Source organism: Drosophila pseudoobscura, chromosome 3 (assembly GCF_009870125.1).
Source record: "Drosophila pseudoobscura strain MV-25-SWS-2005 chromosome 3, UCI_Dpse_MV25, whole genome shotgun sequence".
Classification (NCBI taxonomy): domain Eukaryota; kingdom Metazoa; phylum Arthropoda; class Insecta; order Diptera; family Drosophilidae; genus Drosophila; species Drosophila pseudoobscura.
The window spans coordinates 15241006-15268633 of record NC_046680.1 but is presented as its reverse complement, the minus strand read 5'-3'; the positions used below and the strand labels follow the sequence as shown (position 1 = coordinate 15268633).

Below are 27628 nucleotides of genomic sequence, written 5' to 3'. Positions count from 1 at the left end.
CATGGCACGGAGTGGGGCGTCAAACGTGCGATTATCTCTTCTGCTGAGTGTGTAATAAGTGATTAAATTGCGACTAAATGGCGGCGTGCAAAGAGGGAGAGGGAGAGTACAATGAGAGTACAAATATTCGCATTTAGTGACGCGTTTCATTTTTATTTTCTTAAAACAATTTAGCTGTTACCTTAAGGATTAAATGTAAAACCCATTCAGGCTGAAGATAATCTTGTAGAAACCGGGCGGAACAACTTCCGGAAGTCCCTCGCCATCGAAGACGCATTTGTCCAAGTGGTAGATTTGCTTTGGCCACGGCGGCTGGAACTTGCCCTTGAACTGCGGTAGATTCGAGCAGTGGCCAATGTTCGGGATGAGCAAGTCCTTGTAGTACGTGTCGAGATACTCATAGAGGGGCAGCTTGGGTACAGACCAGGGCAGGATCTTATAGTCGTTCTCCGCCCCAGAGCTGCTGCGGTAAGCAGTGCCCTCGACCTGCGGCGGTTGGATTCAAGAATTGAAAGATTGAAAGATGTTGAATGTTGGTCACTACCCCTTGGGTCACCCACCATTGTGGTCTCATCTATATCGTATATCCACTCCAAGGTACACGAAATTCCGAACTCTCCGCGCTTCAGACGATCGATTTTGGACTCGATTTTCAGCTGGCTCTCATCCGTGCTGTAGGTTTCTATGGACACGGGCTCGTAGTCCCATTTTGTCTAGAATTTGACCGTAGATTAAAGCGCGGCCGGACCGTCAACAATGTGACTGCATGGAGTATTTATACTATTTGTTGCTATCCTTGGGCTCTGGAATCACACGGCATTATCGTGTTTCCTCGCAATTAATTGGCTCCAATTATACAAATATTTTATAGAAATCGGTCGAACCTCTAAGGAGATTTTTATTACATATTTAATTGTATCTGTTTCCATTTTTTGGAAATGGTCATTTGGTCACTCGAGCAGTAGAGCCAAGCAAAGATCTGACTAAATGGCGGAGTGCAAAGAGGTAGAGGGAGGAGATACTATATGCATATGAAGTGTAAATTTGTATGCTGCTCGCTTTTGTCATGGAAATTTGATTGATATTCGAATACATATGTACATAAGTATAAAAACACGCAATGTGTGGGCGCTGGGAAACACAATAACAACAACAACTCAACAACTCAATTAATTATGTGTCCCATACGAGAACGTGAACAGAACCAACAAAAATCAGTCAGATCTCCGGCAGAGCGGCCCACACGCACGCATGCAAATCGTGTTTTGCTGTCGTCTGGGTCTGCCACTTAATTATCATAAAATTTTAAGCACATGCAAATTTAATTGTTGTTGTTGTTTAAAAAAAAAAAAGAGAGATCAACAGAGATTCTGGCAAACCTATCAATCAATTAAATAGCAAGCAACAAAAGGGAGCACAAAACAGTCGACTCGACCGACTCTCTGTTGTTGCTGAAGCAGGATGGCAATAGTACTCTCTGGCAATTAGCGGCCGCTCACACTTACACACACACAAGTTCGAGCTCGCCGTCGCCTAGCAAGGCATTTTTATGCAAGGTGAGGCATATTCGCTCTTCGAATCACATGTTTTGTTGGCACAGAGGAAGCTCTCGGAAGTGCTTCACCTTATACAGAAAAATACCCTTCGGTGCTTATAGTTTCGCAGATGATATTGGCTTTGAAGGTCAACAGAAGCGGGGATTAGGCCAAGCGGACGAATAGCGAACCGCTCTAAGCCCAAGTTCTGACAACTTTTCGGCACTTGAGTGGAATCAGTGTTTATCCTGCAATAAAACCAACCAAAACAAAAGTTGACAGCGATGACGTCATGGCGTTGAGAGTGTGGGCAACTGGGAACGAACGGCGGAGATTTCCCAGCGAGTTTCGAGCTGTACGTACATACATACATATCTTATCAGCAATCGGAATCGCAGCTGCTACTGTGCTTGAGCACGCATGTTAAATCATGATTCGAGGCACTTCACCTCTTGATAGGGCGGGGGGCGGGGGGTCTGGGGCCCCAGATGCCAGAGAGGCCGCTTATCAGTAAATTGTGCCAAAGTGCTTTAATTACCGAGTCGTTAAGGTGCTGCTCCTATTCTGTGCCCTACTCGAAACCCCCTCGTAAATTACAGCACACAGTATAGGTAACCTTTAAGCACACTGACAGGCGGCGACGTGATAAGAGTATAGCCCCCTCAGAGTGGCCGCCTCTACTATATTAGTATGTATTATATTCTTATATTCCATATTAATTTTTGTTTCTCCGCTCTCTTTGCAGTTTTGAAAATGAACAGTTTGGCCCGAGGGCCGAGGCCCTGCGTCTCCCTGTGTGGTTGCCTGGAAAGCTCAACTAAACGGCAACAACAACCCCATCTTCCCAGTAACGTCCGCGACAGCAACAGCAACTCCAACTCCAAGAAAAGCAGCAGAAACAGCACCGCTGCCTGCACGTTACCAGGCACTATTGGAAGTACTTTGGGCCGCCCGCGCAGTGCGGCCGCCCGATCGTTTGCGTCTGCATGGAGTCAATGAGACGTAACGAGGCGAACACTAGCCACCACCCGAATAAGGTGAGAATAGTCGTTCCCCCTGCCCCCTGCCCGCTGCCCGCTATCCTGACTTCCCCTTACTCATTCCACTCTGCGCTAGTGGGCGATAAGACCGTAATTATTTTATTGTCATCATTTCTGGCTACTCAAGTGCTCTTAGGGCATTCAGTTGGGAGGGGGGGGGGGGGGGGTATGCTTTGCCTGCTTTCTCAAGTGGCCACTAGACTTTTGCAGTGTGCGATAAGCGGGAACGGTGATAGGTAGCCCCGGAGACGAGAAAGAGGCAGTGGGAAAGTAATTCAACTACGTTCTGCGTGTTGATGTCATTGGTTTATGACAGCAGTAGCGGCGTTTTAGCATTGTCTGATTTATTGTTTTCCGCGGAGGGCGGGGGGGCTGGCGGGCGAGTACAATCGAAATCACTTAAAGTTGTCGCGCATAGTTATTTATTTATTAACAGCAATAGCAATGTACTGGGGTACAAATGGGTGTATTTCGACGCCGAAGAGCGTTTACCAACACTAAGCGCGTTTTGTTTACTTGCCTCTGCCCTCTGGCAGCTCTACCTCTCTCTCTGCTCTTCCTCTCCCGCTCTTGAGTGTGTGTGTGTGTGTGTGCCATAGTCCACAGTGCGTGCCTGTGTGTATGTGCAGTTTTCGGTGGTTGCTCTCTGGCTCTTTTATATTATATATTTTTTTTTTGGTTTCCCGTTCAGTTTCATCAGCAGCGTTGCTGCTCTGCCAAACGAAAAAGGACGCCGCAGAAGGCTCGCGCAAAATATTCCAAAGAATTTGTTCGTTTTTATTGTTTTTGTGGTTTAGTTTAAATAATTAGAATATATTTGTATGTAATCGGGGCCTGTGAAATGGAATGGAAAGGAAGTTTTCCAAGGTAAAGGGAATAAAGTGAAGTGATTCGAGTTTTTCTATTATTTCGGTGCGTCCTATTCCTTCGTTTACGCACACAAACGCACACACCCACACGGACTAATACAGCTGCAACTGATTTTTTTTTTTGATTCGTTTTCGTGTGTTCGCAGGTGGCCCTGAATAGCAGCAACGTAGCAACGGAAAGCAATATTAAGAGTAACAAATTGTTAGCTAATTTAAGTGCAGCGAACGCAGCAACAATCCAGACAGCGGCAGCAGCAGCAGCAGCAGCAGCAGGAACAGCGACGGCAACATCGGGAAACGCGACGGCAGCGACAACAACGAATCAAACGTTGAATTACAATAACAAAGGGAAGGTGACGGCAACGGCAGCGAATAATCAGAGGAGCAATCACAACAACAGCAGCAGCAAGAAGCACACGAGTAAGTAAAAAAGAAGAGCGAAAGTACTGCAAATGCAATTCCCGAAGTCTCGACCTAGTCCTCCCTCCCTTTCTACCGTTCTCGCGTTCTTTTGGCGGCACTCAGAGGAGTCTCAAGCTCCGTTCTTACCTTCTATTTGAATATAACTTGCAAATCGAATTGCTATCTTTTTCTCCTCTCTCTCGCCGCTCCTCACTCACGTTCTCTTCTGTTTTGTTCCATTTTTCTCACCCTCTCGCAGAGGCAACTGGAGCTGGAAAGACAACAGCCTCTTCCCACTCCACGGCGCTGTCATCGTCGAGCAGCTCCAATTCGAGCGAGTCGAAGGACACGAACTTCGAGTACGAGGACGAGTGGAACATCGGTGGGATCCCAGAGCTGCTGGACGATCTAGACGCGGACATCGAAAAGTCTGCGGCGCATTCGGGTGGTGGCAACCAGGCTACCTCGATAAATGCCAAGCAGGCAACCAGCTCCTCCTCCACATCCACATCCACCTCTGCATCGGCGCCAGCCAAGGCGAGTGGGTCATCGTCATCGTCATCAGCAGCAGCGGCATCATCGTCATCGTCATCATCGTCATCGTCAGGAGCGTCAGCGGCTGCAGTACATCACAAGTCGCACAAGACCACATTGCATAGCAATTTGTCGGCCACATCGCCAACCACAATTAAGTTCACACGCCAGCCCGTCCCCAGTGGCACCGGGAGCAGTAGTGCATCAGCCGCGTCGTCAACATCCTCGAACGGGAACGGGAACGGTAACGGTAACGGTAGCGGCCACAGCGGGAGCGGAAGCGGAAGCAACACAAACGTGGTGGCTAGCAAGGGCTCCACTTCGGGCAAGCATCATCACCACCACCACCATCACTCGACATCATCTTCGTCGTCTACCTCGTCGAGCTCCAGCAGCGGCTCCAAGGGCTACAAATCCGCTTTGGTGGCACAACTGAACAGTCCGAGTACACTCGGAAATAGCCACAGCAGCGGGAGTCACTCCAAGGCACCACCTGGCGCAAGCTCAAGCACAAGCGCAAGCGGAACCGGAACAGGAGCCGGAGCAAGCGCAGGAGCCGGAATCGGAGCCGGCAGCACATTGTCATCCTCGACATTTGCCGGCTTCTCGAAGGGAGGCAGCCTAGTATCCTCTTCTACAGCGGCAGCGTCAGCCACAGCCACAACCGCAGCCACAACCACAACCACAGCCGCAGTACCATCCGCAACTGGCAGTGGTCAGCAGGCCTCCAAAGTCTCCGCTGGCGGCATGTCCTCGCAAACGGGCAGCGGCAGCGGCAGCAACACAAGCAACAACAGCGGAAGCAGCAGCGGCAGCGGGGGAGGAGGCGGCAACGCCAACAGCACCGGAAACAGCGTGAACAACAGCAGCGGCAGCGGAGGCAGCCTCAGCGGCCCAGTCGGTGGCCAGAGTTCGCAAGGCGGCAGCAGCTCCAGCGGTAAAACGAGCGCAAAAATGTCCATTGATCATCAAGCCACGCTCGACAAAGGACTCAAAATGAAGATCAAGCGCACCAAGCCGGGCACCAAGAGCTCGGAGGCCAAGCACGAGATAGTCAAGGCCACCGACCAACAGAACGGAGCCCTGGGCGCCAACTCGGCAGCCAACTCCAACGAGGACGGGAGCACGGGCGCCAACAACGCGTCCTCCCTCTCATCCAGCAACTCTTCGAGCAGCGCCAGCAGCGGCAACTCCTCCAGTAGCGGGAGCAGCAGCAGTGGCAACTCCTCGAGTAGCAGCAAGAAACACATGAACAACTCCAGTGCTGGCAGCGGGTCCTCATCCAGTGGCGCCCAGAACAGTGCCGGCCACAGCAGCTCGGCCAGCACATCCTCGAGCAGCAGCCAGTCCACGCCCCAGGGCACAAAGAGAGGCAGCTCCGGGCACAGGCGCGAGAAGACCAAGGACAAGAACGCACATTCCAATCGCATGTCCGTGGACAAGTCGGCCGCTGCCGCATCGGCGGCCGGGGAGAAGGACACGCCAGAGAAGAACTCTGGATCTGGCTCGGGATCAGGGTCGGTATCGGGAACGGGCGCATCATCCTGCTCCTGCAGCGGCGACGTGGGCACGCCCTGCTCCCACCACGCCTGCATCCGACGTGCCGCGCACATGTCCAACTCCAATTCCAATTCCAGCGGCGGGAGCAGTTCGGGCAACGTGGCTGCTGCAGCTGCAGCTGCCTCCTCCATGTCAGCTGTGCCGCCGGGGGTGTTTACACCGTCGGCCGGCTCACCCTCGGCGGGATCTCCATCGGCCGTCGTCCCAGCAGCCGCCTCTCTGCTGGCAGCCACAACGGCCGTCTCCTCCTCCGCCTCGCAGCTATCCGGCAGCGCTGGCGGCGTCGGTGGCGGCGTCGGCACTGGAGGACCGAATGCACCGGGGCCGCCAGGCAAGGAAACCTCCGGCAGCAGCATCAAGATATCCTCACACATCGCCGCACAGCTGGCAGCCGCAGCCGCATCCAACAGCTACACCGGCCAGGGCCCTGGTCCGGGTCTGGGACAGGGACAGGGCGGCAGCGGGAGCGGCTCAAACTCCAACTCCAACAGCAGTCAGAGCAGCTCCAGCAGCAGTGGCGACAGCAAGGCATCGGCTGCGGCCCAGGCCAAAATGATGGCTCCGGGGATGATCTCAGCGACGGTCCACCACACGATTTCAGTGCCGGCTGGCAGTGTTGGTGACGAGGACACCAAATCCCCGCCAGCCAAGCGGGCTAAGCACGAGGCAAACAGCTCCGGCAGCGGCGGCGGCAGCAGCAGCGGCAAGGAGATGGTCGACATATGCATCGGCACTTCGGTGGGAACCATCACCGAGCCGGACTGCCTGGGGCCCTGCGAGCCGGGCACCTCGGTCACCCTCGAGGGCATCGTTTGGCACGAGACCGAGGGCGGCGTCCTCGTCGTGAACGTGACGTGGCGCGGCAAGACCTATGTGGGCACCCTGCTAGACTGCACCCGACACGACTGGGCTCCTCCAAGGTGAGTGTGAGAGACTGCGAGTGGCAGTGGGACATTCTGGGACGTTCTGGGGTTGCTCAGAGAAACCAAACCTATTTTATAGAGTCTAGATCCGTACTTGAATAAAGATGCCTTTCATTATTATAATTTTCCGTTTTTTGTTGGTTTTTCCTCCGTCCAATCGGAGCAACATTATTCTTTATCCATTATTCTGCAAAAAGCTGAAAGCTTCTCTTATTTCTGATCGATTCCAATGGCAGGGGGGGGGGGGGGGGGGGTACCATAAACACTTGAAATATACTCAATGATCAACCTATCCCATTTCAGATTCTGTGATTCACCAACTGAAGAATTAGATTCTCGAACTCCAAAGGGTCGCGGCAAGCGCGGACGCAGCGCCGGGCTCACGCCCGACCTGAGCAACTTCACCGAAACCAGAAGTTCGGTATGTATGAGGGTGGATAGATGGAGGATGGATATAGCTAAAAACGAGATTCTCTTACAGATTTACTTCTCGCATGCCCAAGTGCATTCGAAGCTGCGCAACGGCACCGCCAAGGGACGAGGAGCAACGCGCAGTGCCTCGGGGAATGCGGCCACGAACAGCCACAGCGGATCGTCGGGCAATGGGGGTGGGGCCACGCCCAGCACATCACCCACAGCATTTCTGCCGCCGCGTCCGGAGAAGCGCAAGTCGAAGGACGAGGCACCGTCGCCGCTCAACGGCGACACGGACGGCGGCTCGGACCGGAGCATGGTGAACGCCAGCGGCATTCCAATATCGGCAAGCGGCGGTGGCCTGGCCACGCAGCCGCAGAGCCTGCTTAACCCAGTCACCGGACTCAACGTGCAAATCAACACAAAGAAATGTAAGACTGCCTCGCCCTGCGCGATCTCCCCGGTGCTGCTCGAGTGTCCCGAGCAGGACTGTAGCAAGAAGTACAAGCATGCCAATGGGCTGCGCTACCACCAGTCGCACGCCCATGGGGCTGGCGGCGGGGCCAGCTCGATGGACGAGGACTCGATGCAGGCACCGGAGGAGCCGGGCACGCCGCCCTCGCCAGGCGGCGCTGCAGCTGCACAGGCGACAACAGTAACAGGGGTACCAGTGGCACCCTCCACTTCCACATCCACCTCCACCGCCAACGTTGCTGTTGTCAATGGTGGAAGTGCTCCACCGGCGACAGGTGCAACGGCAGCCGCAGCAGCAGCAGCAGCAGCTTCAGTCGCCCCGATATCTGCCACATCCTCGGCGGAAACACCAGCTATTCCCGCTCCACCAGCAGTCACTCCTCCCACTGCGACCCCCATCTGCGCCGCAGCAACAGCGACTCCAGTTGGTCTGGCAGCAACAACTGAGGCTACCCCCGTCTCTGTGTTGCCCCTGGCAGCCAATCTTCCGCTAGCAGTCCCTGCAACTGCAACGGCATCGACGGCGTCGTCGTCAGTGCCTCCACCAACACAGCCGCCGCCGTCGCAACAGCAACAGCAGCAGCTGCTCACTCCAGGCAGTAGCTCGGGGAGCAATCAGCCTGTCGCCGGGGGCAGCATCACTGCTGGCATCTCTGGCCAGGCTCTCTCCCAGCACCAGCAACAGCTGATGGGCGGTCTACCGGCCATGCTGACGGAGCAGCAGCAGCAGGCGCTGCTCCAGCAAGGAGCCTGTGAGTACTCGACTCCCGTTATCCACGGGACTAATCCTCGACTAATCCCCTTTTCCTCTTCTCTCCAGTGAAAGCGGGAGTCCTGCGTTTTGTCCCACCCGATGCCACTGCCCTGCAACAACAGCAACCAGGCCAGGTTCAGGTCAATCCACAGACACAGCAGCAGTCGCCGCCGAGACCACCAAGCCATGCCCAGGATGCGCAGCAGACACCAGCTGGCTACGCACAGCAGGCGGGGCTGAAGACCTCTCCAGGTTTCGGGTCTGTGGGCGTGGGCTCCAACAGCAAGCAAAAGAAGAACCGAAAGTCTCCCGGGCCAGGCGACTTCGATGGTCGGGTGTCCCGCGAGGATGTGCAGAGTCCGGCCTACAGTGATATTTCGGACGACTCCACGCCCGTGGCCGAGCAGGAGCTGCTGGACAAGTCGGTTGGGCAACCGGCCAAGCACATCGAGCTGCTCGGCAAGAAGCCCCCCGAGGTGGGCGTGGTGCCGGCAGCTCCCACACCCAGCATGCCTGCCCTGGGCGGCTATGGGATGTACCAGTTCTACCCAGCCCAGCAGCAGGCGCCACCGCCTCCTCAACAGCAGCAGCAGCAGCAGTACATGGTGCAGACGGGGCCCGATGTCATGCAGCCCGGAAAGGCACCCGGAATGCCACCTACGCTGGCCCAGGCACAGGCACAGGTCCAGCAGCAGCAACAGCAGCTGCAACCGGGTGCGCCTCCGCCTACCTCACAGCCGCAGACACATCTGCTGGTGCCACCCTCCCAGCAGGCGGTTAGTGCCCACCTGGCCGATTACAGCAACAAGAACAAGGATCCGCCTCTGGATCTGATGACCAAGCCACAGCCCGGCCAGCAGTCAAATCATCAGCCACTGCAGACGGGACCACCACCCGGCCAGGGGGAGAATATCGGAAAAGAGGGAGGGGCCCCACCCACATCCCAAACGGGCATCCAGCCGCCGCCTGTGAATCTCAGTGCCGTGACTGGCCCGCCGCCTGGAGCCCTGCCTCCCGGCCTGGGGGGCCTCTCGGCACTGGGTGCTGCCGCCCTGGGCGGTCCAACGCCCGGAAAAGGCATGCCCCACTTCTATCCCTTCAAGTGAGTCGAGCCGAATGCTCTGCTGTCCATTTTCTCCAACCGTTTCTGTTTTTCAGCTTTATTCCGCCTGCGTATCCGTACAATGTCGATCCGAACTTTGGGCCCGTTTCCATTGTGGGCTCCTCCGAGGAGGCGGCGAAGCTGGGCGGGCATCCTGGTCTGCCCGGGTCGCAAGCCCAACAGCTATCAGGGATCAGCATCAAGGAGGAACGGCTCAAGGAGAGTCCCAGTCCACACGAGAACCCCAAGCACATGGCGCCCCAGCAACAGGTGCGCTTTGCGGCCAAGCTTCCAAATGAGCATAGAATAATCGATCTTGTTCTTTCAGCTGCTGGCCAACAAGCTGATCAAGCAGGAGCCGATGACAAAGCAGGAGATCAAGCAGGAGCCGAACTCCAATCCTGGCCAGCAACACCCGCCGCCATCTCAGGCCCAGGCCCCGCAACCACAGCAGCAGCCCCAGCCCACGCAGCCCCAGCAGCCTCACGCCCTGCATCCCAAGGATCTACAGGCCCTGGGCGCGTATCCAGCCATCTACCAGCGTCACTCGATGAGCTTGGCGGCGGTGCAACAGGCGCGCGACGAGGAGCTGCGACGGTAAGAGAAATTCATTGCATTCCCTTGCCATCCTGCATACTGATTTCGTCCTGCCTTTTTCTCAGGTATTACATGTTTACTGGTCGACAAAACCAGGCAGCAGCCGCTGCTGCTGCTGCTGCGGCCGCTCAGAATGCTGCCAGTGGCGGGGGCCCTGGAGGGCTTCCGCCTCATCCCGGCATGCTGCACAAGGATGAGTCGAATCTCAGCCTGCAGCAGCAGCAACAGCAGCATATGACTCTGGCCCAGCATCAGCAGCAGGCGATCCAGCAGCAGGCGATCCAGCAGCATCACCAGCATCTCCAGCAGCAACATCATCATCAGCAGCAGCATCAGGCGCAGCAGCAGGCACAGCAACAGCAGCAGCAACAGCAGGCTCAGCAGCAGGCTCAGCAACAGCAACAACAACAGCAGCAACAACAGCAACAACAACAGCAACAACAACAGCAACAACAGCAGCAGCAGCAGCAACAACAACAGCAGCAACAGAAGCTAAAGCAGGCTCAGGCGTCGTCAGTGGCAAACAACAAGGCCACGAATCTGACAAAGGACTCGCCGAAGCAAAAGAACAACTCTAGCGAGGATGAGCAACAGCAGCAGCAGCTGAAGGTGAAGCAGGAGGGTCAGAAGCCAACAATGGAAACACAGGGACCGCCGCCACCGCCTACGTCGCAGTACTTCCTTCACCCCTCGTATATATCGCCGAATCCGTTTGGTTTCGATCCCAACCATCCCATGTACCGCAACGTGCTGATGTCGGCAGCCGGCCCGTACAACACGGCACCGTACCATCTTCCAATACCCCGCTATCATGCGCCAGAAGATCTCTCCCGCAATACGGGCACCAAGGCACTGGATGCACTGCATCATGCAGCCAGCCAGTACTACACAACGCACAAGATCCATGAGCTCAGCGAACGTGCCCTCAAGTCGCCCACCAGCGGCAGCGGCCCCGTCAAGGTGAGCGTCAGCAGTCCCAGCATCGGACCACCCCAATCGGGTGGCCCATCAAACAGCGGTCCGGGCTCCGGTCCCAATGTCCTCGGTGGCAACGGGCCCAGCCAGCCCGGTTCGGGTCCTGGGTCTGCGGGCGGTGTGCCGCTGAACCTACAGCCACCATCAGGAGGATTGGGCTCGACGCCCGGTAATAAGCCCGACCTGGCCGGCCAGAAGCCGCACGGAGTGCCGCCTGGCTCAGCGCTAGACGCGCACAAACAGACGATGCCTGGTGGCCCACCACCCAGTGGACCACCCGGCAACGGCGGTGTGGGAGGAGTCGGTGGAGCCGCTGTGAATGGCCCTGCTGGTGGAGGTGGCGCAGGTGCCGCTGACTCCCGCAGTCCGCCTCCCCAAAGGCACGTCCACACTCATCACCACACGCACGTAGGACTCGGTTATCCCATGTATCCGGCGCCCTATGGAGGTGAGTAGTGTTGTTGTTGATTCGGAAATGGTATCTAATCGCCGGCTACCCTGTCTTTTTCGTGTATAGCGGCTGTCTTGGCTAGCCAGCAGGCGGCTGCTGTAGCTGTGATAAACCCGTTTCCGCCGGGACCGTCGAAATGAGAACCAATGAATGGGAGCAGCGAGAAGAAGGTGTATAACGTGAAGAACAACTAGCGTGGAGCGGAATGGGAAACTGAGTGGGAATCTATATGTGCGAATGCATTTGCTGTTTTTATAAAAATGATTGTCCCACGAACCGAACCCAAGACCCACCCGAGATCCTTGGGCACGCCGCCAACTTCTTCCCGTCGAATCCTGTCCAGGTCTTCTATGCATCTCAACAGTCCTTCGGATACTGAATGCATACAATCGAGTTAATGAGGAATCGACTATTTATATACATAAGTATTTTTTGTATGTTTCGTTCAACGTGGTTAACTATAGCTATCCTAAGGTATCACTACTATTAGCACATACAACCTATACATATATAAATATATATAGCATAACTACTACTATAGCTACTATAGTTTTTTCCTAAGTGTATTTGCATATACATATAGATATCTATATTTATATATATATTACTGTATATCATACGAGAGAGGCGTAATCGAATATGAACAAACAGACAGACGAACAGAAGAACATGCTGCAAACAAACAAAAAAAAAAAAACAAACAGACAAACCCCAAAACTGTGTGTAGTGTGTTGATTTCTTTGTAAAAAATAACCATTTAACGAAAACTAACCAGAGATAAGGAACATAAACGAATTAATATTGTTTAACGATTAAATTATGCTAGTAGACCGTACAATTTTAGCATTTAGAGTTTTGTATTAATTATCCCTATCTGTGTTGCGGATGGTGGCTGCGCGAGATTTGCATCTAAAAGACAAATTGGGCGCGCCGCCCATTCATTCATTATATATACTAAATATATATATATGTGTATCTGTATCTATATCTATTGTATGTGTATGTGTATGTGTGTACTACTCGTGTCTGTAGTTTCTTGCTATAAGTTCTCTATGAATGAAAATGATTCGACATTTTTGGCCAGCAGCAAACGCAACAGCAGCAGCAGCCGTCACACTGATTTAAATTGTTTCTAAGCATCAATTTGTACTTTAAATATACATATATTTATGCATATGCATCGGCATATATGATATGATAATAGCGACATATGTGTAATTGCATATGCATTTATCTATGCGAACGTCGGCGTGTCGGCGTGTAGTAGTTCGTCAGCCGCTTCATAGTCTCTACGCGCGTGATTTATGGCACTTAATGTTCTTTAGCCTAAGCTCCCAGACAAAAACCAAACCTAAACTAACCCAACCCCAAACCCACCACCCAAAAAGAATCCGTTTTCCCAAACAGCAATTCTTCTATAGAATTTACAAATAAAAACCAAGTATTGATTGTAAATATACCTTACTGCGAGTCTTTTGTATTGTACTGTATTGTATTGTAAATTAGTTCAAAAATGAATGATTTGATGGCTAGTGGAGAGGAGATATTTATTGCATTGCTGCATGTTATGTTATAAACATTAAAGCATATGTATAGCAATATGTATTTGCAGCCGCTACTGCGGCACAGCACAGCACAGCACAGCCGTAAAGTAACTTCGAAATGTAGCCCCACAAAGAAACAAAGATACGCGGGAGCCATTTATCGTATATTCAAATTTGATCAATGTCTTCATGTGTAGATCAGTTGTGCAATTGTTATTGTTGTCCTTACAAATCTCAAAAAACCACTTTAAAGTCTCTAGGTGTTTGACATTCACAGTGCAATTTGTAATCCCAATCCAATCCTTAACCAGAATCAATTCACGGATACACATACGCAACGTAATAATTTAGTGAGCATTAACAAACATTACCATCACATCACTGCTTATCGAATGGTACAAGTAGTTTTATACGGCACAGTAAATGTATTTTAGAAGTGAAACGAAAACAAAGATGACATTGAATTGAATTCGAAACAATGAAATTGTATCTAAGCGAATGAAGCCCCCAAAAGCAACGCACCCCATGGCAGGGTGTGCGGCGGAATGGGATGAGTATGTGAGCAACCTCAAAAACGGAGGTGGAATCAACAAACAGCTAACTAAAGCAAATCATTCATACAAATATATTACAAATTATGAACAAAATACATACATAACTAGTGGCTAAGAAAATTTCAAGAAAATATAGTACACATATTTAAAGTATACAGAAATTATAAAAACAGCTTTAGATGTGAATAAAAAAATATGTAATTAAACCATGGCGTAATACTAGTTAATCCTCTTTCCCTACTTTAGGGCTTCAGCTAATCTCTCCCGGTATGCTGTGTCTTCCAAAAAATTAACGACGTTTATGGTTGCGCTTATGCGTGAGGTTAAGAAGTCTTTTATACGTAAATAATTTCATAAGTTACTTATGCCTAAAGTTCTTGGCCATTTTATCATGCACTGCCAAGCGGAATCATGAAGCTCATGTAGTCGGCGGTTGCTCCCCAGCCGGTGCGATTGGTCTGGAATATGATGATCCAAGCAATGAGCGCAACGATCCACAAAAGCGTTCCCACAGCGGAATATATGACAACTGTAAAGATTGTATTGGGGCGTTATAAATCACATCGTTTAGAATTAAGATAACTTCATTGGTACCAACATCGTTTTATTTGGCTCTGTTCCGGGAATGGGGGTTTGCGGAATGCCTCCTCAAAGCACCAGCAAACATTGATGGCCCACACGAAGGGCAGAAGGGCAAATCCAGCTGAAAGTAGAGGGAGAATTCATTGAGTTTTACTTTTCAGAGAGATGAGTCGCCCAAAACACAGCCTACCATAGAAGTATGTACGGCAGAGTTGCAGTTTTCGTGGATTGGGTGCCTTTGAGAAGTCCATGATAAAAGCGTTGCTTTGTACGCTTTTATGTTGTCTGACCGGTTGTGTGAGCAAATATCGTAGTTGTTTTTAAACGCACGTAGGTTGGATTGGATACAGAATTGGTAAATATTTTTCCTCTTTTCGCTGTTTCTGATGGTACTATCGATAATACCGTATCGATTGTTTGATAGTGACTATCGACCCTTCTCATCACGTCCAGTGCTGCAAAATTGCGCTTTTTAGCTATCGATAGTGCGCCTGGCCCATCACTATTTTAGCACACGCCGCGTAAAAGTGACGCCGATTTCAATTTCAACAAATTGCTAAAATTGTGTAAAAAACTGGGAGCAATGGCCGACGTGGACGATTTTGATACTATATCCGATGCCGAATTGCGGGCGAAGATGATTGCCCAGGGACTACCGAATATTCCAGTTACAAGCAGCAGCCGCAAAGTTTTGGTCAAGCGTCTGCGCGCCTCCATTGGTGGCCAGGCGTCGCCGGCAGTCACTGCCAGTCCCAAGAAAACCAACAAGCGAGAGACCCTGGCGCCGGTTGCAGCTCCAGCTTCTGCTTCCACTCCGGTGGACAAACCAGATGGAACGAAGCCGGGCCCTGGATCCACCAAATCACGCCGCACAATTGCGTCCACAGCTAACGACGCCAAAGCCGCTGACCGTCGTCGCCCTGACGAGCAGGTGGTGAAGAAACCAGTAGTTGCGGCTCCCACACAGACGCGTCGCATCTCCACTTCCTCAGAAAAGCGGGAGGTAGTATCGGAGCGTCCAGTCAAGAAGCCAGAGTCTATCATCGAGGAGGCTGCTGTGCCTAAGCGCACCGACTACCATGAGAACACTTTGGAGGTCAACTCGACGATCGTCCTGGAGTCCGACGAAGAGGAGGACGAGCAGTTGGCACGTGCTGCTGACCTTGTCGAGCTACAGTACAAGGCTAAGGAAAAACCAAAACCCAGATCGAAGCTGACGACTACCACGACCAATACATTCGAGTATAGTGGCAAGACAGCTTTCTCGATGGCTCCACTGGTCTCCACTAGCAAGGCCGCGGACCCACCCCGCCGACAGGCATATGAATCAGGTGCTCCGACCAGCACCGCCTTTCGTACACAGACAAGCAGCTCTTCTTACGACTACCTCAACAACCCCACCGGGCGCTACAGCAGCTATGTGCGCTCGCCAGCCCAGAGCTATGTCACTGCAGAGGCACCGGCACCATCTCTGGCCTACACTTCGAGCTACCGTCGTTCCCCACCACGTCAACCATTTGCCAACGAGCTGAGCGACGAAAACGACGCGGAAGATTCCCAGTACGAGAGCACCTTTGCTCGCAATTTGGCCCGCCTGCGGTCCGAAAAAATCGGGGACCGCAACAGTCAGTACAGGCGTACCATAGCCAGCTCCAATTCCATGGGCTATGAGCCCCAGGCACGCCGTTCCCTGCGACCGGACGAGACCAGTGTCTCTGTGGCCTTTCGTGGCTGGCTCAATAGCTTGAACGAAGCCTATAATCTTAAGTCTAATATGTTTATATTGTTCGTAGTTATATTATTGATTGGCGTCTATTTCCTGTTTCACTAGAGTCAGCGCCGTTCCTGAATCTTATTCTAAAAAGCGAAGATTGTTTTGACGTTTAAATTGTTTGTGAAGATTCCCGTCAATATCCGCGGGCGCTGTATTAACTATGTTTCAATTGAATTATGTTTGGAGATTGTCTAGAACTAAACTTTATGTTATCCGTGTTCCAATAAAGCCCACTTAAAGGGGAATTGCTTCAACTTGAGTATTTTCAAATGGCATTCGATCCACTGCACTTGGCAGGTGTTTGCCCAGAGCAGATCACATCGGAGCGGACATCAGCGACAACGATGAGACGATCGACTAATGATGGAAAAGTATTCGGAATGCGTGTACAACACTTGTCGGCATGACTGTGACCAAATGAAGGCGCAATGACAAGATCCCTGCCCATGCGGCCCCTTTAGACCATCCGTCCTCTTCCTCTCCAGCTGCTGCTGCTTTTGGTGTCCGGCGACGAGTAGAAATCTTTGTTTTACGATAAGAATTAATAAGAATTTTACAAGTTTGCTGTGAATGTGCGTTATTTTTAAATCTAACCCAATACCGGGAGGGGGACAGGGCAAACCCGACCGTCTTGGGGCTGAGGTTGGGGTTGGGGTTGGCCGTTGAATGCTATTAACTGGAAATCGCACTTGCGCGTATTTCTTCATTTTCTTAAGGAAATTTCGTGCCATATTTAGAGGCGGCGAGCGGGACCGGATCCGGGTGGGTCTGGTCTCTGTTCCATGCATGCCAGCAATAAGTTATGAAAATTGCAACAGCAGCAGCTCAGGGGAAATGCCAGAGAAGAGCTGCCAGTTGCAGTTGTGGTTGCTGTTGCAGCCGCCTGTCGCCGCCGATGATGAATTCCACAAATGCATGGAACAGCCAGTTGGCCAGACCGCCAGCAAGCGGCAGGCAGCAGGCGGCAGGCGGCAGATTCCTTGAAAAACAAAGCCTGGTCCATACAATATATCGTGTGGCTAATAAATACGCCGCGCATTGCTAGTTGCTCTTAATGAAATTAACTTCCAGGAATTACCTACATGGCTGCAACGACGCAGACGACAACCAGGCAACGACGACGACCATGAAAACTTCAGGCTTCAGACTTCGGTTGTCCAGCAGCCCAGGGGCAACAATGGGAGCTTAAGCAAATTCAACGGCCAAATGCCATTGGCCATGGAAATTAAATGGAAGCCTGCAAGAACGTTTCCCTCGACTCGGCTACTCGACTAGTTAATAGAGCCGTAGCCCACACCCGGCAAAGTGTAGCCCCCGAGCCCCGAAAAGACCAGGCCCATGGCACCCATCTTCAGTTCCGCCGCAACTCAAGTGTGACATTCATAGAAATGGTTGAATATGACTTTACAGCCGAAAACAGAACTTTTGTCCACATCACGTACGCCTATGTAGGGGAACTGTGGAGCGGGTCCAACATAGTCAGAGGGAATGGGATGTGGATAGCGATGCGGAGGAGCATAAGGAGTGTTGGCCTGGCCTGGCCGATGACTTCCTCGTTGCAAGCCAATTAAAGACGTAAAGACGTTGTCGCTGCTGGTTGCTGAAAACATTTGTAATGCAACGTTTGGAATAATTCACGCGCAAATTGCTCGCGACTCGCGAAAAATATTGCAACATTCCACTGCAAATTTTACGATTATGCGTTTGCCACAGCAGCAAATGCGCCCGCTGTCGACTCGACTCTGATGCTTGCAACACGAAAAGAAACACGGCCGGCCGGCCAGCATACAGCAGCCAGCAGCCAGCGGGCAGCGAACATTCGTTCGTAGGCGCTCACATCAAATCAAATCAAATTGAAACGGAGCGCGGCAGCAGCTCCGCTCCGTACTACTGCCATGCGATCGAGGCATGGCATTCGTTGTCGGGCTGTGCTCCACATAGATAAATCAGTCGGCTAATTGTTGCAACTTGACCAGGCTCATTGCCGTTGACGTTGCTGTTGCCGTCGCTGCTGCGGTTGCTGTTCCGGAGACAGAGCCTGAAAGCTTGGGAGCGTGAACTCTGTTCCCAAAAGGACACTTGCAGCAGATGGATGCTTCCCATCAGAATTAAGTTTATAACTTGGCCGAATCCATTTGAATTCCTAATCGAATTATGTACATACTATATGTATTTCCCAACATAATTAATCGTGAGGGATGACGGTTTTATGCAAAGATATTCTTTGATCAGTGTTGTACATCGGAACATCCCATACACGTATTAGAGTTTGGACATTTTAATTCCATAAATAATGACAGTCTGTCTCTAAGTAGACACTCCGACAGTCATCCCACTCTATAAGGCCTATACGAATTTATATTTATTTCGGCTCGCATACCCAGTACTACTAATGGCTTGTGGGGCATGCTCGTTTCATTTGTATCTACAAAATATCGGAATTAGCGAAACAATCAGCAGGCTTGGGTTTTCACTTACTTTTGTGTTGTGCATTGTCAGCCAAAACGTTTTGTTTTTGTTTCTAGGTGCTCCCGTTTTCGCAAACGCACAGCTTTGTGCTGTTCAGCGCACAATTTGAAATGCGCACAAAATCGTATGTTATGAGCATAATCCGATGTATCGATAACGAAATCGGCCGGCGTCAGCTGTTAGTATGAAAGTGTAAACAAATTTGTGTGTGGGCGGCAGCAAAAAGTAATTTACAAAAAGTCAAAAAGCCCTGGCAAATGTTGGAATTACTTCAGTCATTACAGTAAGTAAGTCATCAATTTGTTTCGTTTTGTTGAATCAAAAACCGCACACTTTTCATTTCAACGAGGAAATGCGCCATCTTTGTCGATCTTTGCGCCAATTTTTAAATCGAAAAGTTTTTGCGAAAGTAAAAACCTGTGCCACCGTGAATAAATGATTAATAAAAATGACGGGTATCAAAGCAGTCGATAGCATCAAAAGTAAAGTTCTCACTGCCTCTCTCTCTCTCCGTCGACTACTCGTTGTCAAGTTGTGGACCACAGCGACCAATCAGTGTCAGCTGGAAGTGTCTTTTTCAGTGGTCCAAGTGATGAGCTAATCAACCTGACCTGGCACGGCCCCCGGCTTGACTCCCAGTCAGAGTCGGAGTCCGAGCCCCGAGCCCGAGCCAGAGACAGCGCCAGAGTCAGACTGCCAGTAGGTATGGCGATGGTGGTGTGTCTATGTTAATAACATTATTTATGTATCTTGTATTTCAGTTTATTTCGGTTGTTTGTTTCTGTTGTTCTTTGTGATTGGCTTTGTTTGACTTGGTTGACTTCACAGGAACTGGAATGGGAAAGGGAATTGGGAATGAAGCGAAACAAAGATGCTAGAAATAGGCGCAGAAGTGTGTATAGGGTATAAACTATAGGTCGTATAGGGTTTTGGTTTCCCCTCCCTCCATTTTGTGTGTGTGTGTTTTTAGGTGTCAATCGCATTAGACGGAAATCAGTTTTGTTTTTTATTGTACAAATTTATCGCGTTTCGTGTCTCATTTGGATTTAGTTTCTTTTTCTGTTTCTCCACATAATGTGTTGTGTGGCTCTTTAGTGGAGTCTTCCCACTCTGCTGGTTGATTTTTATGTTGAATTAAACATTTTAAATTGGCCACGAGATAATTTGTTATACTCTACGCGATATAGTGGTGCTGTGTGGTCCCAGTGTGATCGGAGCAGGCATCAAATAAATTATAAACCCATTTAAATTAAATTGAAAAGCTGTGCTTTTCAGCCTTAGTCGTAGTCTCAGTCCCAGTCCCAGTCTCCGTCTCCGTCTCCGTCTCAGTCTTTTGTCTGGGTTTTTGGGGGCAGCCTGGCTCCTGGCTGGAACAACAGTGCCCCAGCTGCAGTGAGTGGCAGAACTGGTTGACCATAACAATAAAATAAGCAACACTCGCGACATTCTCCGCCGCCAAATATGGAATTTATAATTAATTTTTATGTTCAGGGGATGCAATTAGGAGCCGGCGGGACGGTACGGTACGGGACAGGACAGGCCAAGGCCTGGCGAAGACGCAGACACAGACACAGACACAGGGGTCGGAAGACGGGCGATGGGAGGTGCTCTGTGGCTGCAACAATTTGCGGACAGGAGGCCAGATGCAAATGAAATCAAGTCATGCCTATAATCGGATTTGTTGCTTCTCGTATATTAACTTGTCACAATTTCTATGTGTGGAACATAAACACAATTTGTGCTTAATCCAACGGAAGGGGGCTGCTCAGAGTCGGACCTGGACCATCAGCCACAGCCCCAGCCACAGCCACAGCTGAAGCCACTGTCCACACTGTCGCTATCAATTATTACATTTTGTTGCTGTTTTGTCACTTGTGCCATCGCTACCATCGCTGTTGCTACCGACTGCTGCCCCGCTGCTGATGCGCTGATGTTCAGATGGGGATCAAATTTCGCTGACCACAGGCGGCCGAGGCAGGAGAAACTGCAGTCGAGGGACGTTTTGGCTGCAATCAATCAATCAATCATCTTTCCGCTCAATTCAAAGCTCAAGCGTTTTGCGGTTGTGGCCTGCCACTCCACGCCGTTTGCCCCACCGAGCAGCTGTGCACACACACACACAGACTCCGTCCCCTATACAGATCGGGGCTGTGACTCCAGCCAGTCCACTCCGCTAGGCCGGCACCCACAATTCGGTGCAGCTGCGTTTGGCTCGAACGGGGCTTCAGGGTGGGGCCGCACGATCCCGATCCGCCGCAAATTAGGCGCGAAAATATGCAGCAAAGTGAGACAAACAAGCGCGACTCGAGAGCTGCTAAAAGCCTAAGAAACGGAGAACTAAAAGCTGAAAACTGTGGTCAGGTAATGGTGTTAAAATTTGGTACCGCGATTGCATCTATGGCCATACAAATTGCCACAGCAACGACAGCACTTGAACAACATGGCAGTAGCAACAGCAACAGCAATAGCAACAGCAACGGCAATAGCAACAGCAACGGCAACAGCAACGGCTACAGCAACTGGGGAGCAAGAGGCAACAACATGAGCCACAACATCCAGACGTGGAGTCGTTTTGTCAACACGGAGCATGCTTAGCCGCGTTTCCCAGGGGACACTTAACGCGGCTGCTTAACGTCTAAATCTGTCGTCAAGGCGCGCTCAAAAGGCTAAAATGTGTTTGCTGAAGACGGACACAAAGACGAAGGCCTCGACTTGGCTCCACCAAGTGGCCAAGAGACGAGGCAACAATTTGTATGCAACTTTATGTTTACTCGCCGTACCCTAACCGATTGACCAGCGACGACTATGGCAAGGGGCTCGCACACTCCTGCAGTAGGGCTCCCACTGCCGTTGCCCCAAGGGTATCCAGAGTTTGCGAAGGAAGCGTCTCCCGGTGTTTGCCGCCTCGTTGAATGCCCTCTTGAGATTTCCTTTACCCTTGTTGGGCTCTTGGTCGCCTTTTTGCCTGTGTAGTGCAGTGTTGCAGTGTTGCAGCGTTGAACGAGTTCAAGTCAGAGCTGTGGCAAAATTTATGAACCTCAGCCAGATCAGAGTACCGCAGAGCAAGGGCCGGACTCGGAGTCGCGTTCGCATGTAAACATTCGCCATTGCGGCAGCACCGGCAGGAGGAAAGAATTTATATGCAACATAATCAGCATAAATGCCGCATGCGCCATCAAAATGTTGCGACCAATGCCATGGCCATCACCTGGGTGGGTGCCTCTGCCTCTGCCAATGCCAATGCCAAATACTGTCGTCTGTTCCCTCGATGAGGGCTAATTTAAGCAATTTGCAAATTGAGAAATTGCAAATAATTTACAATTTGGCCAAAGTGAGTGCAAAGTATTGGCCCTACGCGGCGGCACCGCCTCGTTGACGAAGGGTGTATTGGCCTGGCCCGCATGGAAATGCGATGCAGCCGCCGCATTTGAAAGGAGACAAGAAAGCTCAGTGGGCTGCTTTTGCGCTTGAGCGGTTTCTGCCGGCTTTTCTTTGGCTTTCATTCGGCCTCCCTGCCACCCACGGCCCGGACTCTCACTCTCATCCTAACAACCCACGTCAGCGGGGGTAATTCGAGTAGTTGAAACTGTTGCAGCGATGACAAAATGCATTCAAATGATCATCGCATTGCGGTTTCTCGGAGAAAGGCAGCTCGAAATGTGACAGGCCAAATGAGACAGCAACGAGTTAATTAAGTTCCGCACTGAAAACCGAAGGGAAACCTCTTGACTGCCACTGTCGCAGGAGAGTGAAGGGATGGGAACTGGGATGGGGACAGGCCTGGCAGGTCTGAGGCACATTGTGCCAACTCGTGTGACAGTTGCCCAAAACAAATTGTTGGGCATTTAATGGACCCCAAGAACGAAACGAAACCGAACCGAAGCGAAACGAAATGAAACGAGATGAAGACAATGCGAGTCCCGGCTGGCTCCAGAAGCATCTCCATCTCCATCTTCTGGCTTGACAAATTCCTTGAAGTTGTTACCATATAAATTTCTGCATTTCTGGATGGCTTTGCTCTTATTTTGTGGCCCTGCTGCAGCAGCCTCAACCACAAGAGAGAGATAGAGAGTGCGACGGAGGACAGAGGATGACTCAGGCGCAGCTTCAGCCTGGCAGCTTTTTATTGATCGTTGCTTGAGCACGGACCCTTCAGGAGCGGACTCAATCAGCAGGCGCCCAATTCGCGGGGCTTCGTCCAGCGATGCGAGTAACGATCGAAAGCTGGGTACCTGGGCGGACGAATCCCACCCTGGACAGGCGGTTCTCTTCTCAATCTGTACCGATCCGGAGCCACTTTCGGCTGTTCGAGTGCAGGCAGACTCGTAATTAGGCGCATTACATGTGTTTCTGACATTTTCGGATCGGAGGCTGCTGTCGGATGGTCGGAGGGTTGGATGGGAAGACGCTCTCTTATGCAAATGAGGGAGTCTGGGCATGGGCATGGCCAGGGGCAGAGCTGCTGGCTTTGTTATGAAGACAAATGGAGGGCACGCCCGGTCTAAGCGCTAAGTAAACACTTGCCAAATGACCATAATTACGAGTTGGACTTAATTTATAACGAATACATAACTCCAGCTCCGACTTCGGCATTAAATTCAGTCATGAGCTTCAGCTTCAGCTCGAGCTTGAGCTTAGAATAAATTATGAATAATCCACGATAATAACAGACAATTAATTTTTAACGCTGATTTGTGCGAGTCTCATGCTCTGGTAGAAGGGAAAAGGGAGTAGGGAAGGACGGCCCCCGAAACCAGAATATCAATTTAGCGGACCGATGGGACAGGCTGCGGGGCCGTAGCCGTAGCCGGGGACCAGTCTTAATGTATTCCCCATCTCAGGGAATTGCAGCGCCAACACATCGTATGTCATGGAGTGGAGTGGACTCGAGTGGAGTGGAGTCGAGTCGAGTCGAGTGGAATGGAATGGAAGCTGCGACGAAATGAGGGACAACGACAAATCGACAAATATGCAAAAGAGAGTGGCAATAGTGGCCGCAGTGGCGAGGGGGGGGTGAGGGATGGAGGGGCCCAGCAACAGCGACCGGCCTTATCGCATTTATTTATGCATATGCAGTGATTTGGCCCCAAAATCACAGTCCGAAAAGAAGAATCAGCGCATAAAACAAAAGACTCAACGCACAAACTTGTTTCGCCGGCGACAGGCGCGCAGGATGTAGGGCCCCCAAAAAGTGGCACAGAAAAGGGACCATGGCAAAGGAGAGGGGACAGTGGCGTGCAGTGGCAGTGGCAGAGGCAGAGAGTGCACGGCACCCAGCGATGGCGATGCATCACCAATGCCGAGGCACGCTTATCAGTAACCTACACTTAAAGTTAATGCATGCCCGCCAGGACCAACCACGGCAGATGACTGGCTCTTGCCCATCTTGTTGTTGCTGTTGTTGCTATCAATGCCTGGGCCTGGCCACGCCGACGCGGGCACTGAGGATGGTCCAGGGCCAGGGCCAGGGCCAGGGCCGGGGCCGCGATGTCAGAAGGCAGAAATAAAATCGAAAATGAATGCGACTCTGAAGATAAGCCGGCGAAATGACACAAAACGACAAGTTGACAAACGCGGGCGACGGAGGGGTGTGCGAGAAATGGGTCCTCGATGACTCGAGACTCGAATCTCGAGTCTCTGGGTCTCGGGTCAGGACTGCAGACAAGGGCAGGGACCGCAGCCACAAGGTATTCAACATCTGACCAAACTCGAATGCAAATCGATGCGGCAATAAAACTATTAAGCCATTAGTAAGCCAAACACGAGTACAATGCCAGAAAACAAACACGTGCAGCCAGAGAAGAAGTTGCAACAGCAATGCAGGAGTTGCAACAGCAACAAGCAATTAATGCAAATGTGGAGACCAGACCCGAAGCCGGCAGCCAAATCGAGCAGGAGGCAGGGCACCGCCGAACCAGCCACCAGCTCAGTGCAACAGAGATCGAGATCGAGGCGGCAGACATACTCGTACCAATACGATCGTATACTCGTATACTCGAGTGTACCGAATGCCGGTAGAATGTCGGGACTCTGCCACTGCCACTGCCACTGCAACTGCCACATGGCTGCTAGTGGCTGAGTGCTGTGCATCCAAGCAGCCTGACAATACATGGCGAGGTGCAAACTAATTGAAATCATTACACTAGTAAAAATGTTAATTCAATTAAAATGCGCGCAACTGCAACAGCAACAGCAACAGCAAACAGGCACTGCCGCAACATCTTGCGCTGTTGGAGCTGTTGGTGGAGCTGCTGCAGCTCTCGGCTCTCAGCACTAAGAGAGATATCATCGCCATACACTGACTGACCCTCCTTGTGCTTCTCCTGCGGATACGAGTGCGAGTACATCGGCAACATGTTGTTAGGTCAGCCACGGCAGGAGCGGCCACAGCGGCCACGGCGAACACGAAAGACTCTAGGCCATGGCCAGTTTCGCTAGCCTCCCATGCAAATAAGCAAATAAGCACTGAGCTCCATGGTTCAATTGATTCGGCAGTGAGCTCGAGCCAGGGCCAGAGCCAGAGCCAGAGCTGGTATGCAAATCCTTGCAGGGCGTTTTCTGGCGCTTCGATCTGTTCGTTCTTCTGCGTTAACAGTGGGCCAGGAAGGGCGAGGGTCCGTATGAACCAGCCATAGATCCAAACTCAAACGCAGACGCAGACACAGAGCGAGTCACATTTCCGGTTGGACAAGTAGCTCCATAACAAATGGCCGGGCTGGAAAATGTTTGCCAAGTTGTTTATACTGCCAATAAAAGGCAATAAGTTAATTTCACACACACACACTGGGCTACAAAGTGGACTGAAGTGGAGTGGCGTGGAGTGGAGTGGACTGGAGCTTTCTAACCATTTTATGGTGGAAGTTTGTTGGGTTTGCCATAAATGAAATCGAGTCCATAAGCAGCATCCACAGCCCCATGAAGCAGCCACATCCACAGCCACATCAACTATCTATTCTGCGGCTGGGTGAGGTGTGAAAATGCTTGCCCCTATTTGGAGGGGGCTTAACACATTCGATATTATAACTATTATTAATGCATTTGCATTTTTATGGATCAATCGCTCCTCTCGATCTGGGCGCCCAACGGAAGCTCTGGCACAGATAAGGCGGCGGCGCAGGAAACCGATCTGCCCGGGAATGGTATGGAATGGAATGGAAGTGGATGCTTAGGCATTCATCACAGAATTACATCGTAAATGGGGGCCATTAACGATAAACAAATTCTACCGAGCATCGGCTGTATAAAAGAGATCCCATCATCCCGTCAATGCCATCCCCCCCATTTCAATCCCATATCCAGCAATAAAATGACATATAAAAAAACACTTAAAATATTTTCAATGAGCGGTTTTAATGGCCTTTTTGGTGGTCCGATCCACTGGTCCACTCGAGCCCGGCTCGAACCACTGGGGAAATGGCGGCAGCCTTAATGCAAATGACGGGAACTGTGCACCGAAACTACTGGTGTCGATATAACAATAAAACGCCCCATGGAACGCCTTCGGAGTTGGTGAGGCAGTGGTGCCGGATGCCTGGTGCCTGGTGCCGGGTGCCGGGTGCCAGATCTCTCGCATCCAGGCAGGAGCCGGATTAAACGTATGCCAGAACAGAACAAAACAGAACAGTGCAGAGCAGACCGAAGGAGAGCCGTCGAATCGGCGAACAAAACAAAACTGCCGAAAATGGAAGAAGAGCTCAAAAAACAGAAACAAGAAACAATCCTCCGCCGAGAAGAGGAAACTGATCTGACAGATCTGATTGTAAGCATGCAACAAAAATGTGAGCCGCCCTGCCCTGCCCAGCACCCCTGCTCCCTACTCTCTACTCCCTGCGAATGCTCCGGGCTCCCCGCGCCCCCGCCCCACCATGATGGGGGTTCGCGTCGGGCTTAAGCTTGTGCAATTTAGTGATCAATCATAGCGGGATGCGCGCAACGGAGCAGAATTCAATTTCAGTGCGAATGGCAGTCGTTCTTCTGCTGCTGCCGCTGCTGCTGCTGCTGCCGCTCCTGGCAGCAGCCGCATTCTGAGGCGTTTGTGAGGCGGCGGCGGCGGCGGCGGCGGCTTCCACATGCGACTCGAGAAGGTGGAAGCCATAAATCTTGGCAACATGAGAAATGACTTTACCATTTGCCATGATGAGCAGCCAGCAGCCAGCAGCAGTTGCAGGGAGAAATGTAGGAAAGCTTAACCCATACTCGCACATTCATTCGAAAACGCACACAGGGGTCCCCCCTGTCTGTGTGTGTGTGTGTGTGTGTGTGTGTATCCACGTTGTTTGTTTGTTTGTTTGTTTGCATACGGTAACTCTAATTTTGAGGGATTTGCGTAAATTGTGAAAACGTCTTCAGGGATTTGAGTCAATCAGCATTTTCGATGGCAATTAGTTGGCCGAAGAATTCAATTCCCAAAGAAGATCAGCTTAAGTCCCCCCAATGAGAGATGTAAAGCCATTGAGAACGAAGCAAATACCTACAATCACAGAACCTAGTGATGACACTTTTTGCTCTCGTGATTCATTGAAAAGAATTGTTAAGTCTCTTTTCAATAGATTTCCACTATCCGCTGGATATATACTAACTGCCTAGATCATATCCACACTAGAGTAATAGTAGATCGTAAGTAATAAATAAAACAGCTGTTTGCCAATAGATTAATTCTTTGTAATACCATGAAATCGTTGGATTTATGCGGAAAACAGTATGATTTGTGTATGTTTGCTTCAAGTCCTAAACGGCATTTAGTATGTGTCCCAGCTATTGGTGTGATCAGCAGAATACTTTGTGCCATCACTGATGGCTGCGTCGTATCCGTCGGGCATCGCATCTATAGCTCCCATCTCCTCGATCTGGCCATAGGCAGGTCACTGCTGAGGTGTCTCCTGCTGCGAATTAATCGTTTTCGATGCTGACTTTGGCCACTCACTTGCTGTCCAGTGCTGCTCCGCTTCCAGCTCAAACTCCAGCTCTCAGCTCTCGGCTCTCTCAGCTCCCATGGCTGATTAATATTTTGCCAGTTCATGACGCCGCAGTCCAAGTCGGAGCCGAATCCGTTGCCAGTTTGGCATCTTGTTAGCA

General features: G+C 51.2%; 5 protein-coding genes across 8 annotated transcripts in view; 3 read left to right on the top strand and 2 right to left on the bottom strand.

Annotated features, from left to right (window-relative positions):
- The window catches only part of sbb (scribbler), a 74087-nt gene extending 60993 nt beyond the window's left edge, over nucleotides 1-13094 (top strand). Inside the window, exons 2-12 of one of the 2 annotated variants that reach the window (XM_004444245.3) lie at nucleotides 2281-2572; nucleotides 3591-3864; nucleotides 4106-6860; nucleotides 7167-7284; nucleotides 7345-8503; nucleotides 8572-9607; nucleotides 9664-9877; nucleotides 9936-10204; nucleotides 10270-10523; nucleotides 10602-11627; nucleotides 11697-13094. In XM_004444245.3, the coding sequence (XP_004444302.3) occupies nucleotides 2522-2572; nucleotides 3591-3864; nucleotides 4106-6860; nucleotides 7167-7284; nucleotides 7345-8503; nucleotides 8572-9607; nucleotides 9664-9877; nucleotides 9936-10204; nucleotides 10270-10523; nucleotides 10602-11627; nucleotides 11697-11770 (7230 nt within the window). In that variant the 5' untranslated portion in view covers nucleotides 2281-2521 and the 3' untranslated portion in view covers nucleotides 11771-13094. Of the gene's footprint in view, nucleotides 1-2280; nucleotides 2573-3236; nucleotides 3443-3590; nucleotides 3865-4105; nucleotides 6861-7166; nucleotides 7285-7344; nucleotides 8504-8571; nucleotides 9608-9663; nucleotides 9878-9935; nucleotides 10205-10269; nucleotides 10524-10601; nucleotides 11628-11696 lie in introns of those variants that run through there. The other variant, XM_033378128.1, reaches the window with a different exon arrangement.
- Nucleotides 148-1829, bottom strand: LOC6898651 (uncharacterized). Its single transcript, XM_033377584.1, has 3 exons — nucleotides 1800-1829; nucleotides 561-713; nucleotides 148-486 (listed from the first exon to the last, which is right to left on the bottom strand). Exons 1-3 carry the CDS (start codon nucleotides 1827-1829, stop codon nucleotides 190-192), a joined length of 480 nt encoding a protein of 159 aa, XP_033233475.1. The 3' UTR covers nucleotides 148-189.
- Nucleotides 13095-13785: 691 nt separating the features above from the next.
- pen-2 (presenilin enhancer) lies at nucleotides 13786-14717 on the bottom strand. The gene is made up of 3 exons (XM_002138618.3): nucleotides 14501-14717; nucleotides 14327-14431; nucleotides 13786-14257 (listed from the first exon to the last, which is right to left on the bottom strand). The coding sequence occupies exons 1-3, from the start codon at nucleotides 14559-14561 to the stop codon at nucleotides 14118-14120; spliced, it is 306 nt and encodes a 101-aa protein (XP_002138654.2). The 5' UTR covers nucleotides 14562-14717; the 3' UTR covers nucleotides 13786-14117.
- A 75-nt stretch (nucleotides 14718-14792) lies between these two features.
- Nucleotides 14793-16338, top strand: Ote (Otefin). The gene has a single exon (XM_001361260.4). It carries the CDS (start codon nucleotides 14894-14896, stop codon nucleotides 16139-16141), a length of 1248 nt encoding a protein of 415 aa, XP_001361297.2. The 5' UTR covers nucleotides 14793-14893; the 3' UTR covers nucleotides 16142-16338.
- Nucleotides 16339-18697: 2359 nt separating this feature from the next.
- LOC6898647 (uncharacterized) overlaps nucleotides 18698-27628 on the top strand; it is an 86563-nt gene continuing 77632 nt past the window's right edge. For 2 of the 3 annotated variants that reach the window (XM_033378120.1, XM_033378119.1), the window contains exon 1: nucleotides 18729-18840. The gene's annotated coding sequence lies outside the window, so the exon portion shown is untranslated. Of the gene's footprint in view, nucleotides 18841-27628 lie in introns of all 3 variants that reach the window. The other variant, XM_015184715.2, reaches the window with a different exon arrangement.

Bases quoted from the DNA above. Each gene is read 5' to 3' on its own strand.
- LOC6898651 (XM_033377584.1), bottom strand. From the start codon at position 1,829: ATGACGTCATCGCTGTCAACTTTTGTTTTG. The intron at 714-1,799 runs GTTGGTTTTATT...GTCAAATTCTAG, and splicing joins CGCTGTCAACTTTTGTTTTG to ACAAAATGGGACTACGAGCC. The intron at 487-560 runs GTGGGTGACCCA...CAACCGCCGCAG, and splicing joins ATATAGATGAGACCACAATG to GTCGAGGGCACTGCTTACCG.
- Ote (XM_001361260.4), top strand. From the start codon at position 14,894: ATGGCCGACGTGGACGATTTTGATACTATATCCGATGCCGAATTGCGG.
- pen-2 (XM_002138618.3), bottom strand. From the start codon at position 14,561: ATGGACTTCTCAAAGGCACCCAATCCACGAAAACTGCAACTCTGCCGT. The intron at 14,432-14,500 runs GTAGGCTGTGTT...CTCTACTTTCAG, and splicing joins CTGCCGTACATACTTCTATG to CTGGATTTGCCCTTCTGCCC. The intron at 14,258-14,326 runs GTTGGTACCAAT...CAATCTTTACAG, and splicing joins ACAGAGCCAAATAAAACGAT to TTGTCATATATTCCGCTGTG.